The following is a 20,050-nucleotide window of genomic DNA, read 5'->3' as shown; positions in this document are numbered from 1 at the left end:
TGTTTGTCTCACGCCAACCAGGTAAAGGACTTGAAGTGGATATTTGCATAATTACCTACAGTGAAATGGCAAAATGAAAAGAATTTTGAAGACTGAGCACTAAGGAAAATGTCAACAGTGTAACAGGGAGGCAGCTCCAGGGTGGCCAAAGAAGGCGGCCTAGCAGAGAAACCTGCCTTGGTAGGACAGTTGACTTCACATTAGGCTCTGAACTGTGACATCCGGAGCACAAAGGGAGGTGACATAACTGATCATTGTGGGCAAGAGAGGACCCCCCGGTATTTGAGGCTGTGATTCTTTTAAATGAACTGGTTCACTTTGTTGCTCAGGTGAATGCTTTGTGCTAAACCACACCATGAAGATTTCTCTTTTCTCCTAAAGGGAACTGAACAGCATGGGGATCTGGTATCGAATGGGCAAAGTCCCCAGGAATCATGACTCATCTCAACCCACAACGCCTTCCCAGTCATCAGCTGTTTCCACCCCGGCCCCCAACCTTCCCAGGTGAGGCCTTGTCGGTGGCGTCTGTGCTGTTCCGCGTGTGGCAGTCCTGTGGTCTCGGGTCTCAGAACGCCTCCACTTAGTGTGTGCCGAAAAGTGCAGAAGCAATAAACCATTAGAGGAGATTTTTAAAAATCCAATTAGAAATGTTTGCAGTACACAAATGTAAAGGCCATTCTGTATTCTGTTTTGTACGTATTCTGCAGGCTCCTAAAATAGCAGAATATGCAACTTTAAATTGGCTTGCTATTCTAAAGAGCTCATAGCGGCACACAAACACATGATTTATAGCCACCTGGTTGGGAACACTGGCCATACGAAGGTAGAATTCCTTCTCTGCCTTGGCCAACAACTCATTTGAGGGTTGGTAAGTAATTTTGTTCATTTTCATATCGTTCCTTTTCCCAGGGAGCTACAAACTAGGAAGCGGGTAGTTTGGGTGCAAGGGAATAGCGAGGAGGTTTTCAGGGCATGTCGGTTTCAGTAATTCGCAGAGAAATGTAGGTGAGCAAACTGGCCACCCTGCACGTGACTTCAGTCGTAATAGAGGTGGTGATGGGCTCTAGGCTTTTTGCAAAAAGCAGATGGTGAAAAGAATCCTGTCAAATAAAAACTCTTCCCTCTCAGCCCTTAAACCGATCGTAGTGGGCGTTGCCTAATGCAGAGAATTGTCAATTTCGTGTGCTGCGCACCTGAAACTAATAGAACATTGTAAGTCAACCGTAGTTCAATAATAAAAACACCCTGTGCAAGGAACAAGCACCAGGAGGGATTAAATTTGAGAAAGGGATTACAAAGGTAAATAAAACAAGAACTGGCGAGGCAGTGCTGTTTGGGGATTGATGTAACACAAATGAGGAGTCCCAAAGCTAACACGTGGGTGAAGAGAGATGGACAGCGTCTGTCAGGAACAGATTGTGGGGCTCCTCCTGGGCCCCACAAACCACACCCTGCCCTCCAGGAGGCGCAGAGGAGGCACGGTGTGGCCGCTGGTTCTCGGCCCGCTGGTCCTCTGGCTGAGCGCCCGTTCCCCCTCGGCAGAATGCCGCCATCGTGAGCCAGCAGCTCAGAGGACTCCATCCTGAGGGACGTCCTCCATAGAGACAATCTGGTCTTTTCTCGTGATCGATTCACAAACCCTGAGTGATACTTAAACTTGACCGCCTGGGGTTGCTTGAAACTTTGCGAGCAGTTTCAGCCTCCCTTTGGCATGAAGAGACAGGCATAGCCAGTCAGCTTCCCAGAGGTGCAGACCGAACAGAGGAGTTCTCTGGCTTGGCGGTACCAGGCTAGCGCAGCGCAGCACTTTCCCAGCGCCCAGAGCACCGGCATGGCTGTGGTCACTGGCACCTGTGCCGGGGTTCAGCCCAGGCCCATCACCTGTGCTCGGTCAGCTCACAGCCATAGCCCAAGAGTAGTTACACCTGCTACCAATCGACATCACAGGGTCTGGAAGGGCCTAGAAATGGGCGGCACCTCCGGGCAAGGCTGTAACTTTCTGTTAGATAAAGCACTGGTTCTCCCAGTTAAAGCAAGAAGAGCGATCTCCTCAGAAGCTTGCCGGTCAGCGAGAAAGCATGGTCTCCAGTGACAGAAGCGAGAGGACCCCAGGACACTGGCCCCAGGGAACCAGGTAGAATTGGGGATTCTTTGCATCGGAACAAAGAGTCCATAAGGCTTGTGTATTTTATGCAGAAATTCTTGTTGTGGTTTCCAACGGCTCCAAGGAAATTGGCTCAGTTTTGTTTTACTTGCGAAGGGAAGCAGATGTTCGAATAGTCCACGTAAAATGTATACTCCTATGACTGCTTTGTGTCTCCCGCTATGTAGTGGGGGGTGTATCAAAAATTACATGAATGCTTCCCAGTACAAGCCACTGTCTGTCCCAAACTCTCCTCCGGCACTGGGCAGTAATCTTTAGGTCGCATGCATATCTCTGGGAGCCTCCTAATGCACAGGGGGGTTTTGGCGTGTTTGCTCTTTGTATTGTTTCCCCAACTAGTACCCTTCACTTTGAAAAAAAAAAAAAAAAAAAAAGAAATGCTGATGAGTCACTTGAAATTTCCACTGAAGATTTATGAACTGATGAGTGTGTTTTCCTGGAGGCTTCAGGTCTGTCATGTTTCCAGCAGAGGCACGTGGTAGCTTTCTCTCTGTGGGTGACGTTGGTTTCCCCATGTGGGGGTCTGCAGTGGGCCCATGGGGTGAAGGCCTCCAAGTCCAGTCCCTGTGACCTCTCTCCCATCCCTAAGCTTCAAACTTTAAGCTAAAATGATACTCTCGTCTTCCCTTCCCTGTTTGTGCTTCTGTGCTCTGCTCGTGGTGACACTGGTACAACGGGTGTGTGTCTCACATCCCCTGTCTTAGATGTCTGCTCAAATGCCGCCTCTCCCAGGAAGCCTTCCCTGAATGCTTGGGGCTGGGCCTGGGCTGGGCTTTCCTCTCTGAATGCTTTTCCGTGGCCATCCTGCCTTCCCTTTGGGTTGTGGTCATGTTGTGAACTCCTTGAGGGCAGGAACCGTGTCCAGTACCTGTTATCCCTAGTGCTTTGCACACATCTAGGCACGTATTCAATTTTGCAACAAAATGCTTCTCTAACAGCCCAGGACCCTGTGCTGCAGACCCCCCACTTCTCCCTGGCCCCTGACGACTCCTGAGTCCCTGAGCACTTCTTGGGCCCTTTTCTGATTCCAGCACAAGCTTAAGAAGTACTTCCAAGTGTGGCCTTTGTGTGGACACAGGGATCGGGTGGCAAAGCTGGGCTAGAAAGAGTGCGCGGTGGTGCAGCGCCCTCTACTGACCAGATATGGAGGTGCTGGGAGGACTGGCAGGCCGGTTCCCAGCAAGGGGCGGCAAGCAGGCCATTTCCCTAGCAAATCTCGCTGCGGGGCTGGAAGGGACCGAGAGAGGGGCCAGTAAAGACCCTATGGTCTGCTTGAGCTCAGCCTTTTGCCTCAAAAGCTAAAAACGTGTGCTCGGCCTCCCGTTTCTTACGTTGTCCCTCATGATCAAAGAATCCCAGGCTGGTTTTTGGAGCACTGTTACCCTTAGCTGTTTCAGACAAAAGGAACTTCCGGTTGGTGGACTTTTCCAGAGTTGATGGGTCCTCACCTGCGGACTTCATGGTCCTGGCAGAGCTGCCCTCTCTTTCCAGAGGCAGTTACTGGCCCTGGGAGCAGGCACTTCCTGCCTGTTTCCTTCCCGTTGTTGCAGAAAATGAGAGTCTGGTCCTTTTAGAATGGTCAGGTCCCCGGAGGGCCAAGGGACCCCCTTGGCCGTATCCAGTGTATTGGACACAGTGTTTGGTAGAGTTTACGGCAAAAGGCAGGATGAGGCGTGTGGGCAGAGCTCTTTTTCCTCCTTCGGGAAACTTTTATCTCACATGCACACATCTCTGCACACGTTTCCTAACCACTTCCAAGTGAAGGACACGCCGCCTCTTCCAGGATTGCGGAGCCCCCGTGTCCTCCCTGGGCATCCGTGCCGCTCCACCTCCCGCCTGTCTGCTCCATGCACCCTGGTCCGGGTAGCCATGCATCTGGCCTCCATGCATCTGTCCTGCGAGCTGGCCACCGCTTTGCAAGTCTGCCGGATACAGACAAGCAGACAGTCGGTCTACGGAGGCAGGCTTTTCCAGGTGTCTTCCATGCCGCTGCCGTGGGGCCGAGTGCAGGTGAGGGAGGCGCCGTTCTGCTTCAACCAGAGCCGCCCCCGCTGGCCCCTCTCACACCAGGTCTTCTGTATGGTTCTGCTGCTCCCGGCTCCAAGGTTTGGAAAAGCTCTGGGAGGCAGGTGGGTCCATGACCGATGGAGCACCGGTCGCCCCCGAGTGTGGATAAATGAGCGGATCCGTGTTGTCCGGGGCAGGGGCCCCTGGCGGACCGCTGCCCCCTGGCTTGCTGAACAGTAGAACCATTGGCTTGATAAAGACATCAGAGGCATGCTTATCAAATTTGCAGATGACACAGAGTCATTAGGGAGCGCTGATGTGCTGAATGACAGAATCAATACTCCGCATCTCTACGGCTAGAACACCCTACTGGAACCAGAAGATGAAAGGTGACGGGTGAAAACAGACAGCATACCCCCACCCCCCAGATTAAAAACATCAATTGCACAAGCACCAAATTGAGGAGACCTGGCTTAGCAGTGATCCGTGTGCAGTGACCAGGCTGGGCCGGAACCGGGGTTGTGTGGAATGCGGCCTGGTGGTGTGCCCAGTGGGGCGTGTCCCAGGAGGTGGTGTCCCACACCCATCAGGTTCATTGGGAGGGTCACGTCCATTGCCACCCACCACCTTGTGAAAGTTACCCAGATTGAGCACTGAATTAGAGTATGAGGAACCGCTGTTTTAACCTAACTAGAGACCGGGCAGTTGGCGTCAGGTATTTAAGTGGTCAGTGTGCAGAAGGGAAAGAAGTGTTTCCGGGCAGAGACGGGTCATTGGCAGTCCTAGAAGACAAAAAGTTTAGATCAGGTGGACTGAAGTTTTAAGGTGGTAGAATTAGGCGTAACAAATTAAAATAAATCTTTAAACAAAGAGGCGCCCGGGTGGCTCAGTCTGTTAAGCGTCTGACTCTTTTTTCAGCTCAGGTCAAGATCTCACAGTCATGAGATTGAGCCCCATGTCAGGCTGTGTGCTGATCATGTAGCCTGCTGAAATCCTGTCCTTCCCTTTCTCCCTCCTTCTCCCGCTCCCTCTGACCCCGCCCCCAACTTGCTCCCATAGGCGCTCGCTCGCTCTCTTCCTAACAGACAGACACAAAACTTCCCCAAGGCCAAAACCCCATGGCACTGAAGCCCACTCCAGAGGTCGTGTGCTCTCAACCGTGGTCAGCATTCAAACAGCATTTGGATTTTTCAGACCTGCAGGGTTCTTCATAAGCCTTATTTAAGAAGTGTCTCCCGTCCCGACCCTCAGAGATTCAGACTCCGCAGACACCTTGCCAGAGGTGACCCTGGGAGCTGCGGTGGGCGGGGAGGGTGCGGAGCGCTGGGTGTTTGTCACCACGGCTTGTGTGTGTGGCTTTCAGTGCTTCCTCATCGTCTGATCTGTGGCCGTTGTCCCCTTCCCTGCGCCAGTGCTGGCGTCTGGAGAGAAAGCTCAGAGGACTGCGTGGCCCCCTCCCTGGGATGGAGGGCACAGAGGGTCCTCTGCAGTGCTGACCCATGTCTGCCCCGGCATTGGCATGGATTCTGTCCCTTGCAGAGTTCATCTGAAATTAAGTAGTCTGGGCTCCCGGGTGCTAGAATTTCTAGTTTCTGTGGACACCGGACTTGGGCTGTTTGGAAAGGTGCAACGTGTGAGCCTTACACATCGTGTTTCTGAAGGACAAGCTGCCACCTCAGGCCGTGGACACAGCCTGTGGTCCTCCGCTGACATTGTCCCTCCCCTGGGAGCGGGAGCTGCGGAGCACGCGCTCCTTTGCCAGCTGTTGAGTCCTGCCCTGCAGCCGCTGCGAGGTGCGGCCTCTGGGGGGGCCTCTCCCAAGTGCCGGGCGGGGCTGAGCTCCCTCCTAAGGCGCCTGGCGCTGCCCTGAGCTGTTCCGGTAATCTTCCGGTGATTTGTCAGCTCCCAGCGAGTTGTCAGTCACAGGTTCCAAAGTATGTTTCTTAGTGACAGACATAATTGTACTTAACTTTTTGCGTGGATGTTATCAATCTGTGACAGATACTCTGGGAAATGGGGCATTTTGATTGCAGAAGATCTGTCACATGCATTTAGTCTTCCTCTCAGGGACACCAGGATTCAGTCACAACTTTTGCTTGTCGGTGTCAGGTTTTGAGAACATAGATCCTTGCTGACCTCAGAAATCGTTCCGTCACTCCGATCCCAGGGCTGTCATCGGAAAGGTTAATGGCTCTTCCTGAAGGAGAGAGAAAATCACACCGCGAGGATTTGGAATTCAGGCCGTGCGCACCCAGGCTCACCCCCCACCCCCACCCCCGTTCACAGCTGCTGTCAGAGGCCCGAGAGCCGCTGTGCTCCGTCCTGGCCTCCCTGACCCCTCCTTCCCGGGGACGTGGGATTATCCACTACTTGATCAACTCGCAGAATAAGCCAGCAACCCGGACGGAGCCTCAGCACACCCGCTGGCGTCCTGCTGTCTAAACTGACAGCCTCCACTCTGCAGGCCGCCTCTGTCGGTGTTCAGCTATGAGATGTTTTGTGTGTGTGTGCTGTCGAGGACACGTGTCACCTGCCCTGTTGTTACAGGACTTGAACGGGGGGCCCAGGCTGGCACCGACCAGGGAGGCCGCGTTTCCCTGTTGAGGTGCTGCCTGTCAGGCCCAGCAGGCCTGCCTGGTTTATAAGTTTGATGCAGGGGGCTCAGCCAGGGGGAGTGAAGGGGACTTCAGAGTTGAAAACTGTTCTTTAAGGTTCCTCATTTATGAGAGGGGTGGTCTGTGTCCCGCTTCAAGGTGGGATGAGAAGGCAAGGCCAAGGGCTGATTCCAGTGACTCTTTTCTTCCCCCCATAATATTAAACTGCCTCAGCTGGATTCTGAGCTCCCTTCCGAAGCAGCAAGTGCCCCCCCCCCGGGGGGCATGTGATCCCCAGGGGAGCACTCTGGCTTGGTCCCCCCCGCCCCCCCCACCCCGAAGGAGGGCTTGGGTCTGGCCTTCCAGCAGGGGCCCTCAGAACCTTGTACCTCAGCCCGGCTTGCCCAGGCAGAGCCCTGGGTCTGGCTTCACTTGGGATCATTATACTTCCTTTTCCTTCACATGAAAACCACACACATTTTTGCTTGTTTAACTTTGAAGATGGGATACACATTTTCATATCCTTCTGTGCCGTGTCACCCCTTTGAAGATGGAGACTTCAGGCAGATGTTTCTCACGCAGAGAGCACGAGCACGGGCACTCGCGGTGCGTCCAAGCTCTCCTCTGCGCCTGCTGCCTTCCACCCACCCCACTCAACAGGACGTTCGACATCCGATGTCTCGGAGGACAGCCGTCCACAGGGGCAGGACCTGAACACTGAGTCACAGTGAGATCAGACGTTGAGCTTTCTTGGGGCTCGGGTATTAACTTCATTTCAATAACTCACCTTTACATTCTTTGCCCGGAACTTTAAAGTCCGGGGTTGCCTGCTGTCCGTTGAGGTTTTTTAGACTCCCATGCATTCTGTTTTCTTTCTGGAACCTTCACTGGCTTCCTGTTAGCTTATCTGACACATCTCCTATATCATCTCACATCAATCCAGGTGAACCTCTTGACTCCTGAGCACACCGGCCTCATTCTAGAACCATCTCTGCTCTGGCCACTGCTGTGTATTTCGCCTTGTGCCTGCCCCAGGCCCTCCTGGAAGACGCAGACCAGACTCCAGAACACTGAGGCTTGGCCCTGTCCATCTTCCAGCCTAGAATAGCCCTTCACCTCTTCTAGAAAGCCCGGCCTGGACTGTTTTCCCCCTTCCCCTCCTCCAGTTGCTCACGCCAGACAATTTGGCATTTCCTATTTCCCTGTCATTGCTACATATATTTATGTTTGGTCTTCTGACTAGGTCTGCTGGCTTATTGATAACAGGGATTCTCCTGTTTGCTTCTCTCCTAAAGCTTTGGAAAACGTTAGTCACACAGAAATACAGATGCTGACATTGTACGACCGTGGAAATTGAGCAAGTTCTTTCGACTGTTAATTCCATTCATTTAAGTGTTCAGTGAAAAGTGTGTGGCCCCCAAATGGCAGGGATTTCTGAACACCAGGTGCCTGGCACATGACAGGCACTTCCATGTTGTATCTAAATGATTTAGATACAAAGGACCAGGTAGCCTGTATTTATCCATCTCCACCTTTCCTCTGTTCTGCCAGCCAGCCAGCCAGTAGAGACTGGACTTTGCATTTGCCGGTGTCAAGCACCTGGCAAGCGCTTTTACAAATAGGAACTCGCTTAATCCTAATAACAGCTCTGTGAGTTGTGGTACTGTTATCACATCCACTGCAGGATGAGGAAACTGAGACCCGGGATGTTAAATTCCTTTCCCAAGGTCACCCAGCTACTAAATGTCAGAGATTTGGCGCCAAGCAGGCGAGGTGCCTGTGGCTTACAGACCGCCTGTGCCCCGGTCACTAGCTGTGCGGCAGCCAGCCGGGGCTCCCCGCCGTCTTCACGTGCGGCCTCTCCAGGCTCCTGCCCAGCAGCTGGGAGCCGAGGGCTGCTCAGCCTGTGCCCGTGGGGGTGGGGGGAGCCCGCTGTCTTCCCCAGGCCCCTCCGGTCGGAAGCTGCCCTCGCGGTCTGCACTCGCACCCTTTCAGGAGACGCGTGAATGTTGGCTGGGGTCCAGTCCACTGGAGCCATAGATGGTGGCCGAGGGGAACATGTGGACGCCATCCACAGGAGGGTCCTGGCGTCAAGCGCGAATGGTTTCCGAGCCCGCGATGAAGCGGGATTACAAGCGGTTGGATTTATTCTGGCGATGCTGAGAGCCCTGTGAAGAAAGGGACCTACAGGGCTGGCTCTCTGAGTCTCTCTCCAGGTCCCGTGTCACCGAGCCCGACTGCTCTCGCAACAGTATCAAACTTCCCTTTGGTGTCAGTGATTCTGAAGGGGAAATTTCATTAGAATGCAGTTTGGTATTGTTGGATATGACTGATGGGTTTAGGCTGAGCAATACACTTCCCGATATTAATTTTTAATATGGCTTCTTGGGAAGTCAGAGCTTCTATTTAATGAAGAATTGACTCTTAGTCAATACCGCGCCTGCCTCTGAGCCGGCCCTCTCTGCTTTCACTCTTCCACATCAGATTTTGACAAGGTACTCGCTGCTTGTAAATGTGGTATCTTGGTAATTTTTGTGACTCCGTGAGGGTCTTATTTTTCTTGGTGGTTATGGTGGCTCTGCGTGCTCCTCCTTGTCCCGGAAGCAGGGCTGCAAATGTGAAATGATTTCCTCCTGTGCCCGGTTTGCAAGTGCACAGGGCTCTGTGCAGAGGGCTTAAAGCTCCAGGGTTTGGAGAAAGGCCTTTTTCAGGATTATGAAAATAGTTTTCTGTGTGTCAGAACAGATTTATCAGTTCACTTTAGGGTTGGTTTTGTGAGCCAGACCATTTAGAGGAGGACATTTTACCTTTTATCAGAGTGGAGGCTGACAGTCTATTTGCAGGTAGCTCGACGGAATATTTCACCTGGATCTTTCAGTGTAAATCTAGCCGTCAAACAAAGTAAAAATGGGCATTAAGTGAAATTTCCTGTGATATTACCCACCCCAACACCCGACCCAATGCTGTTCTGTTTCAAGGCAGTGTTTCAATTATTTATTTGGATATTTAATAAAATCCTTTGCTTGCAGTAACTTTTTAAAGGCCCCTTGAATGTTATTTGGGTCGGGCTTTTGCCCGAGGGTCGGGTAGTGTTCAACTTGAGTACCCTTCTTGAGCAGATGCTTTGTTTCCAGTCGAAAACTATATAAATAATTATTCGAATAAACAAAATTATCATCGTCATTATTTCAGCTACAATTTTTCGAGCATCTTGTGCCGGGCACTGTGCAAACGCTTGACAGATACCGTTTAAATCTTTACAACCACGCAGTGAGGTGCTTAACGGAAATGAGCAGACCTCTAAGAAGCCAGCAAGCCGCAGCCAGGAGAGGTGGCGGCTGACCCAGGAGCAGAGCATCAGGATTCAGAGGACTCAGGACGGGAGTCCGGTCCCACCGTCCCTGCCTGAGTGTTAGGACTCTTGCCTCCATGTCTCCTGCAGCCTCGACCACTGGGACCAAACGCAGCCCCAACCCATTCCAGCCCATGGGTCACATCGTACCTCCTTATTAGTCGTTGCTCCACTTTGCTAAGCAAATTGTTTTCCACAGCTTCTGAGATTGAGCAAGGAGGAGAAGAATGTGCCTTTGATTTTTTTTGTTAGGGTTTGTTATTTTCGGCTCGGACTGTTCCCGGCCCGCCCTGCATTCTCACGCACGTTGCCTTTTATGAATCTGACTTTGGCAGTCTCGCTCCTCTTGAATTTTGGAAAAGCGGATATTTTAGTAGGCTGGAAGAAGATGAAAAGCCAGAAGTGCCCATATGTTCCTTGTTTTTAAAAGTAGGGTCAGTGAGGTTTAGAGACTCTTTAAATATTTCAGTTTATAAGATTAGACTAGATCATCTGGAATGGAAGTGTGGTGCCCTGGGTCCCAGACTTCGCTTTTTTCTTCATTTCTTTTATATGGGAGGTAGGTGTTTTGGCATTGCAGGGTTCAAGTGTAATAAAACTTAAATGTAGTGAATAAATACCATGATTTGGAGTGCTGCTGCAGCTCTGAAGTTACTTTCCTTCCTTTCTTTCTTTCTTTCTCTTTTTCTTTCTTTTCTTTTAAAGTAACCAGTGGCTTGAAAAATAGCAGATAGGTACAAAGATGGCAACTTAAAACTCCAAAAACTGAAAGCTTTAAGGGAGTAGAGTCTTTGGTATTTTTCTAAGGAAGGGTTCTCTTCACCTAGTTAAATCTTTTTCTCCTGAAATGTCTACTTGAGTGCTTTGAAACTGAACACAGTTCTGCATTTCGTTAAGTGCATGCCATCGTTTGCCCTCAATCCCTCCTGGTAAGTGACGTGGTGGTTTTCCTTGATCCCCAGATACCTCTAGGAGCCCCGAATCTGAGCAACTGCCTAGCCCAACCCCAAGCTTCCAAAGGAGGGGCCCTTGCAGGTGCCTTGATGCCCCGTATGTGAAGAGAGGCGGGGGGCTGGGGTACCAAGACGGCCCCCCTAGCATTTCACGCTTCGGGCTGTGAGGGGTGACAGACAGCATCGTACTGCCCTGGATACCAACCTGAGGTCCTGGGGGACACCTGAGTGAGGGAGAACTGTGCTCAGCACCCTGTAGAACCTCTGAATACCCAGAGAGGAGGGACCTTGACCTTAATTGTCTTCCAGGGCCCCGCCCTTCCCCACCTCGAGTGAGCAGGAACTCCGCGCTTCCTGGTGCTTCCTGTCATATTCATTCACTCTTCATACCTCTTCGATTTCTAAATTTCAAGAGTAATTTGTCACTTTAGAGGAGGGAGTCATTAATAACCATTATTTAGAACTGTCGCGCCTTCCTCTGTGTGTGTGAGTGTCTGAGTTAAGCATCCAAAAAATTGGCCTTGTTGGTGGCAAATGGCCTCGGTATTGACAGATCAGGACCGCCCCACCCCCACTGGTCTTTCTCACATTCTAGTTATTCCAAGTCTGTCTTTAATCACCGAGAGGGTGGCGGCTGAGTGGTTAAAGAATGTCCTCCTGGAATTCATTAGTATTATTACCAAAGACCGTGTTGTAAATTGTTGATTTTTTTTTAACTGCTTGGAAAAAATTCCTCCTTAACTATTTCATTTTAATGTGCTTTAAGGAAAGAAAAAAAAATTTTTCTCGTCAAAACATGTGAAGCAAAATAGTTCAGAAACCCTGACTTGAGATCTCACTGGATGTGGACTCTGAGTGTGGTTATCCTAAAAAGAAGCTGAAAATAGCATCTCTGTCACCTTCAGGCCACGGGGTGTGGGCCGGGAAGTACCCCCAAACCTCCTGAAGGTGGTTGGAAAGAGTCAGCGTTCAGTGTATGTTAATGCACATTGTTATTCTTTAACATTAAAATTCCACTAAAGTAGTAATAATTACTGTTAATATCTTTCAGTGGAAACTTACAGTAAAGGAGCAATAGTAGAAACAGTATTTAAAGGAGAGCGGCGGCGTGATAAGAATGCAAATAAGTGTTATTAGCCTAATGATTTTGCCGTCGCCATGGTTGTGCGGCAGCAGTGTTGTGAATATGTCATCCGGCACCCGTGAATTTGGAAAGTGTGTCAAAACACAACTTCAATTAGTTTGCTCTAATTATGGCTCTGGAGAGTTTGTAACTACATCACTCCTCATTAAAAGAGATTTTCTTCTATGGATTACTGTAGTATACAAAGGAAAGTTTCAAAGTTCCCGACGCCGTTTGCTCCCGCTCAGAGCGGGGCTGATGGATCCTGGGTCTGCTGCCGCCCCGGGGCCTGGCCGAGGCAGGGGGCCAGAGGGGAGCCGTGCCGGCTCTGCGTGGGGCAGCTCATCCCTCCGTGTGGATGATCCGCCTCCTGCTAGAGGGGCCATGCCAATGGAGTCTTGACGACTTCCACAAGAGGGTAAATGAACCCATCTCAGGCCTTTAAGAGAAAGCTGCTGATCCGACCCTCGTCCACAGCACCTGTGGCTTCTGGAAGCGGAAAGAGGTCAAGACCTCCCGTGGCCACATGCAGTGTGTGAAGTCGGCCTTTGGTCCTGTCCTGGGGGCCTCGGGCGAGACTTCCCGAGAAAACTTACTCTGGGTCCTGCAGAACCACTGGGCATCTGTGAAATGTCGAAAGGCTTGTCATAGAGTGAAAGCTCTCTAAGGAAAGGATAGCTCTTGGCGAGACTGAGAGGCAGTTACAGACGCTGCTGTTGAGCCGTTGCCACTCCACATTTTCTCGGGCTGTTCCTGACTCCCACCCCCACTGCACGCGAATGCAGTGCCCACCTCTGTGAGGCTCCCCTCTACGGGGTGGGGATGGCCACACCGGGCCTCCAGTCCATTGGACGAGGCCGTTCCCTTGAGCTCTGCTGCCCCTCCTGGCACCCCGTTCTCCTGAGCGGCTGGCCACACCGTCCTTGGGACTCCCCAGGGTGGGGAGCCCAATGGTACATTTTGAATCCAAGAGTTAAATTTGAGAATGCTTGTTGAGTGCCCCTGGGTTTGGGTTGCACCCCCTTCCCCCACCCCCTAATTTATATACACAATGCTGGATATCCAAAATACAGCTTTGAATACATTTATACATTTTTTTTTACCTCGAAGTATTCTTTTTGTCCTTCTTTCCAGTGAGTACAGGGGGGCGTGTGTAGTGAGTGACTTAGTCTTTACACCACACATGCAGCGCTATCCTGAGCGCATTATATTGCTACTCTGAGCCTCCGTCTCCTCTTCTGTGAAGTGGGGATAAGAATATCTCCCTTAGAGATCGTTCTGACGAAATGGGGGACACATGAAAGTGCCCCACCAAGCACACAGCTGGCACTTCTGCACGTGGTCTCCTGTCTTTGTCCAGGGTTTCTTTCCGAGTCCGGTCTGAGCCTGAGCACTTCATTCCCTGAGACCTCTCTGTTGCCACCGCTTGGCGCCTTTCTGCCCCAGCTGTAGCTAAAATCAGGCCCCCCTCTCCGGCCCAGTTCTCACGGAACCAGACTGTGGGCACAGGGGCCCCGCAGAGCTGGGGCGGGGATCGCTGTGCTCACAGGTGAGCAGCTGGTGAGGGGTTAAGATAGTAATTGTGTAAGTCTTCCAGGCTTTCTCCCAGTTCTGCGATAATTTGATGAAGAACTTCACCCTAATTAAATATTCAAATTAGGAGTAAGTGTCAATATGGCTTCCCATTGCCTGGAATGATGATTAATTGTATTCAAAACTCTAGTGGCCCACTGTAATCTAAACTGAACCGTTGTTCCTGATTATTTCTGCACCACACTTGCCATGTTTTTGTTTTAAGATTTAAACTAGTAATTGATTTGCCATATGCTGTCGAGCTGCACACACTTTAAAGCTGCACGTTGAGGAACGTGGGGAGTTTGGAATTGCGATTTCCTGAGTCTTCCCGTGGCCGTTTTCCTGTCCAGTGCAGAGTGATTTGGTTGGGCGGAGGTGGGGTCTGTGTTGCCCATGAGGAAAACTCATTATGTAGTCAAGTCGGGAGGCCGAAGTTGTATTGATCATGGCAAATGGGTTGCTCGAATGGAAAATGAACAAATCCATACGTTTAGTTTGTGCTTTGTGTGATCTCGGCAAAACAACATGTTCCAGTGGAAGAAAGGGTCTGGTCGGATCCCAGCTCGGCCAGCTTCTTTAGCTCTTTGACCTTGGACAAGCCCCCTTCACCTCTCTGAACCTCCTTTCCCCTGGTCAGTAGAATAATACCTTGCTGGGTTGGGGTGATTAGGGATGAAAGTGAATCCTGGGAATAATTGAGGTGCTCCGTAAGTGGTAACTGTCCTAATAATGGATGATTCCGGGAACAAAGCCTTCATGCCCTGCCTCCCCTCCCCCGCCTCCTGACCACGGGAGTCTGAAACCCTCTCCCACTTCTCTGACTCCAGGGGCTTCCACTGCCGTCTCTTACTTTGTGACATCTCCTAGCTCATTGTCTTGACTCTTAACTTACTGTTTCGTTGCTTGGGCTTTTTCCCCCCGAACCCCCAACCCACGGTCTGTCCTCTGAGCAGGTGGGGCTGCGGCTTCCACAACCCTGCTCTGGACACTCCCCAGGGTTTAGCAGAGCGCCTGGTGCGCGGTAGGCACTCAGCAGAGGTTTGCTGTTTCCTTTGTTTTATGCCATCGCTTTAAAATCAAAACCTAGAGCCTATTTAGAGCTTTTTACTTTGTAGTATAGGCGACTCAGGTGTTTCAATTTACTTGTAGATAAACTCCTAAAGAGGAAAGATAGAAGTCTCATTTGGCTCTTTTTGGGGTTTTTGTTTCCCATTTTTTTTAAACTTCATCCTTTTAAAAAGCACAGTTAGAAGTTCACTCTAAAATTAAGAGGAAGGTACAGAGATTTTTTTTTTTTTTTTATATACCCCCTGTCTTCCCTGTTACCAACATTAGTCACCGGAGTGGTACCTTTTTTTTTTTTTTTTAAACCAGGATGAAACTACACTGACACATTGTAATCCCCCCAAGTCTGTAGTTTGGGTTCGGTCTTGGTGTTGGACATTCTGTGGGTTTGGACGAATGTATAACGACATGCGTCCGTCATCATAAAATCATACAGTGTTTTCACTGCTTTAAAAACCCTCTGTTCTGCCCATTCGCCTCTCCCCCAGCCCCTGGCAGCCCCGCATCTTCTTTATTATCTCCACAGTTTTGTCCTTCCCAGAATGTCCCAGAATTGGAATCCAGTAGCATGTGGCCTTCTCAGATTGGCATCTTTCATGTAGTAATATGCGTTTATCATTTGGGTTTTCAAACGATCTCCGTGCCGGACCTGTACTTGGCCTATAGTAGGAGCTCAGTTAAAAACTGGGGACGGAGTCGGTCACAACAAATGATGATGGCAGCCTTGTGTGCCTACCGATACCACAGTCCGTCTGCCCCTGCACGGCATCAATTCAGTGGGTATATTTGGAATTAAGTTTCAAATCTGGGCATAGAAAGTTTGTGAGACTGTGGAGATCATTCTAGAGAAGTTAGGGCTTTTAGGTTTTACAGAACCTCGCTTTGCTGGTGGCAGTGACAAAACCAAACCAAAAATGTCTCAACAGCCCATAAAAATGGTAGTCAAGTTTACATATGGTAGTTTCTCACTGAGGTTGGTTCCAAAATCAATGAGAGAAAAAATTCCCAGACTGAAAATTATTTTAGGGCCTAGAGTTCTTAAAGTAGCTGACTTTCAGTTTTAGTAGAATGAAATTGCAGGGGAAAAAATGGCAGCATTATCTCACATTATCTCTGGGTCTTTACAGATCTGTATCCTAACTCGGCACTCTGTGCAAGCTCAGGGCCCCGGAGCGGGAATCCTCTCCATGAAGTCTTTGAGGATGCCGGTGCTGATCAGGCCTTCCAAGCTGAAAATGATTCATTTTAATTACCATCCAGGGTGATCTGATACCTGAGCATATGGTCCTTAAGAAATAAGCTTGCCCAAACTGTCAGCGAGTGTGGGCAATGGTCAGGGACCTCATTCTGACACCGTTGACCAGCCTTGGAGAGCGGACGCTCTAGAAGGTGCTTATTAAAATGCCAGCAGGTGCAGCGAGGGTCCCCTTTCCTGTGACTCCCTCACCCTGCTTGTGCCAGGTGTTTTATAAGAGCCTTTTTCTTCATTAAATGGCATTCATTAAGCACGTCCTTACACCTGGCACAGAAGCTGTGTGTCACAGATGACTTCTTCCCAATGGTGTTTTGCAGGAATAAAGTGGAATTCATTTAGCCATTTGCTGTGTTCTTTCTCCCCCTGACCACCTCCACTCAATTATTGTGGCTTTTGCATATTATATTCCTCTCCCCTCCCCCCGCCCCCATTGTGTTACTTTCTTTTGCATGTTACCTCTGGTCCTCGTCCACCAGCAGACAGGTTAGCTGGAAAACAAGATGTCCCTTTAGCACCAAGTGCTGTTTGCTTTCATATACGTTTGCTCTAACACTCCTGCAACTTCTCCTGGCCTCTGCCATCTCCTTCTTCCTGATAAAAAGAAAAGTAACCTGCCACTGGAAAAAATTAACGCCTAAAAATATATGAAGCGGGAGGGGAATCCACACGCTCAGCTCAGACCTCTGTGTTCCACACTGTGATCCCAGCCCTGCTACCAGCCCAGGGCCGTGATCCTGGGTGTCCTTCCCGGTCCTTTGGTTCTTGGGTGCTTACTACATATATGTGTACCCACAGAAATAACAGTGTTTGTTTAGTTATTTCCTACTCGGGGTTAGTTTTGTTTCATTTTGACCAAACAGCTGAGTCTTTGAGATTTGGCTGTGGTGATAGAAAAACGTTTGGCTCATTCCTTCTGCTCCTGTCCTAGTTCAGTATTAAAATGAACACTTTCCCAATCCACTGCCCTTACACACACGGCTGCAGGGGCTCACGCTCCCAGCACCACGTGGTCGGCACCCTCCCCCAGCTGCACCCAGAAAACCTGTAAACATCATTTTACATCTGCAAAGTATTCTGAGTCAGAGACTTTACAACGTTCTATAAATTATATCATGTTTATAACCTAATGTTCCGGTATACGAGTAGAGCATCATGATTCTGAGCTGAATTTTGTGGTTTTCCCCGCCAGGGTTCAAATCCAAGCTGTGTTCCCCGCCCCCCACCCCCAGGCAAGCTGCTGAGTCTTTCTGAGGCCATCTGTCAAACAGGGGTGATCTCCGCACCCAGTTGTAGGACCGGGTGTGGGGGTTACACGTGCGTGTGAAGGGTAAGCCCCGTGAGAATGTCAGCTAGTGTTGTTTGCCTGGTTTTTGTCTTCAGTAAGTCCCTTGCCATATTCCCAGTTATCTCCTCAGGCTACATTTCTAGAGGGAAAGAAAAAATGCAGGTCCTTTGGTCTGCTCTCTTCTCCATTCTTAACTCTTAATTTCAGATTGTTTGGAGCCTGTTTGAACGTATTTCTTTCAGAGAAAGGGACGTAGACGGTCTTACTTTGTCAACATCTTCACTTACAAAAGACCAGCTAAGGGAATAAGAAATTTCCGAAATGCAGCTCGCTCTCTTCCTTCAAACCTTCTGCGGCTCCTTTGTCTTCAGGCAGGTAGTATGAGAGAGGAAAAGTCTGAGGTCACTGTCAGTATCTGCCAGGATTCATCGAGGGGTGGGCCTCTTTCCATTGCCGTTTATAGAGTTCTGACAGCCCAGTGGCTCTTTCTTTAGGTGTTTGTGTTTTGTGTTTTTTTGTTTTTTAAGATCAGGTCAGTATTTTCAGCTTCACTAAAGTATACTTGAAATAGGATAGACTACACCTATTTAAAGTAGGATTTGATGAGCTTTGACATAGGATGCCATCACTGAAATCAGCGTCCTAAATATATCCGCCACCCGCAAACCCTCCCCGTCCTGCTTCATGGTACGCCCGCTTTCCTCAGACCACCACTGATCTGCTTTCTATCCCTATGGCTCAGTTTGCATTTTCTAGAACTTTACATAACAGAATGATACCACATGTACCTTTTACGTTGCTTATTTTACTTGGCATAATTATCTTGAGATTTACCCACCTTGGGTGTGTCAACAATTTATTTTTTTTATTGTTGAGTAGTATCCATTGTGTGGATACTATGGTATATTTATCAAATCACTGGGCATTTGGCTTGTTTTTAATTTTTACTATTACAGATAAATCTGTTTAGTACATTTGAGTACAAATCTTTTTTAATGTTTGTTATTTTGAGAGAGAGAGAGAGAGAGCATGAGCAAGCATAAGCAGGGGAGGGGAGAGAGGGGGGAGAGGGGAGAGAGAGAATCCCAAGCAGGCTCCACACTGTCTGCATAGAGCCCAATACAGAGCTCAGACTCAAGAACTGTGAGGCCATGACCGGAGCCAAAATCAAGAATATGACCCTTAACTGACAGAGCCACCCAGGTGCCCCCTGTGCAATTTTTTGTACAGACTTCTCCTTTTATTTCGCTTGGGTAAAAATCAAGAAGTGCAATGGCTGACTTGTATGATGGGCTTTGTTTAACTTCTAAGAAACTTCAAACTGTTTCCTGCAGCATTATACCATTTTACATTCCCATCACCAATGCAGAATAGTTCCAGTTGCTCCTCAGCCTTGCCAACAAATTGATATTTTGGGCGTATTTAATTTTTGCCATTCTAGAAGATGTGCGGTCCTGTTGCACTGCAACCTCAATCTTCTCCAGTCATGGATGTTGAACATCTCGTCTTGTGCTGATTTACCATTTGCACGTTTTCTCTAGTGAAGTGTCTGTTCAGATCTTTTGGCCATTTTAGTTGGATTGTTTATCTTCTATTAAGTTGTAGGAGTTTGATATAAATGCTAGCTATAAACTGGATATGTGTTTTGCAGATATCTTCTTTAGGTCTGTGGCTTGTCTTTTCATTTTTGTAACCTTTTAAAGAATAAGAGTTTTGGGGCGCCTAGGTGGCTCAGTCGGTTAAGCGTCCGACTCTTGATTTCGACTCGTGCTCTCCTGGTTCGTGGTTCAAGCCCAGCACTGGGTTCTGTGCTGACCACAGGGAGCCTCTCCCTCCCTCTTTGCCACTCCCCTCCCAATAAATAAGTAAACATTTAAAAAAAGAGTTTTAAATGTTGAAGGTTATTGATTTTTTTCTTCTTTGGTTTATGCTTTTCTGTGTCTTATTTAAGAAATTTTTGCCAAACCTAAGGACCCAAAGGTCTTCCCCTGTGTTTTCTTCTAGAAGAGGCCATGCTATGCCTCTGAAATCAAGGTAAATTTAAATAAAATGCTGTCAAATTCTAGGACTTCTAGACTTTAATAATTTACCCCTTCTCTTTCCTTTCTTCTAAGAATAGTTCTGTGAATCTCAGGTCACTTTATCAATGGTGTGAGGTAAGCATCAAGATTCATTTATTTACATGTGGCTATCTAGTTCCAACATCATTTGTTGAAAAGATACCCCTTTCTTCATTGAACTGTCTAAGCACTTTTGTTGAAAATCCATTGTTCATATATGTGTGAGTCTATTTCTGGAGTCTCCATTCTGTTGCATTGATCTGTAGGTCTACCTTTATGCCCTGATACCATACCGTATTGATTATTGTAGCTTTACACTAAGTCTTGAAATTAGAGAGGCTGGAAATCAGGATTTATTCAGCCATGAGTCTTTATTGATTTTTTTGCTTGGAATGTTGGAAGACTCTATTTGGTTGGGTATTTTATCTTTTAATTAGGTAAGCTTTAAACTTTTAATTATTCTGATTTCTTTCCAACACCAAGTATGTTTAGGTTGGTTTTCTGTGTTTATCATCGTTTTCCTCATCATCTATTCTTTCTCTCTCTAGATTCTGGAAATTGGGGGGGGGATTTCCACAGGATTACTGATTTAGTTTTTTTAATTTTATTTCTATATT

General features: G+C 48.8%; 1 protein-coding gene across 1 annotated transcript in view; it reads left to right on the top strand.

Moving 5' to 3' along the window:
• The window catches only part of MVB12B (multivesicular body subunit 12B), a 168,775-nt gene that overhangs the window by 61,479 nt on the left and 87,246 nt on the right, over positions 1–20,050 (top strand). Inside the window, exon 6 of the mRNA XM_029921021.1 lies at positions 382–504. Within this exon, the coding sequence (XP_029776881.1) occupies positions 382–504 (123 nt within the window). The remainder of the gene's footprint in view (positions 1–381; positions 505–20,050) is intronic.

This window comes from Suricata suricatta, chromosome 13 (genome assembly GCF_006229205.1).
Source record: "Suricata suricatta isolate VVHF042 chromosome 13, meerkat_22Aug2017_6uvM2_HiC, whole genome shotgun sequence".
NCBI lineage: Eukaryota > Metazoa > Chordata > Mammalia > Carnivora > Herpestidae > Suricata > Suricata suricatta.
Note: the sequence above shows the minus strand (reverse complement) of the source record. Positions and strands in the feature narration are given on the sequence as shown.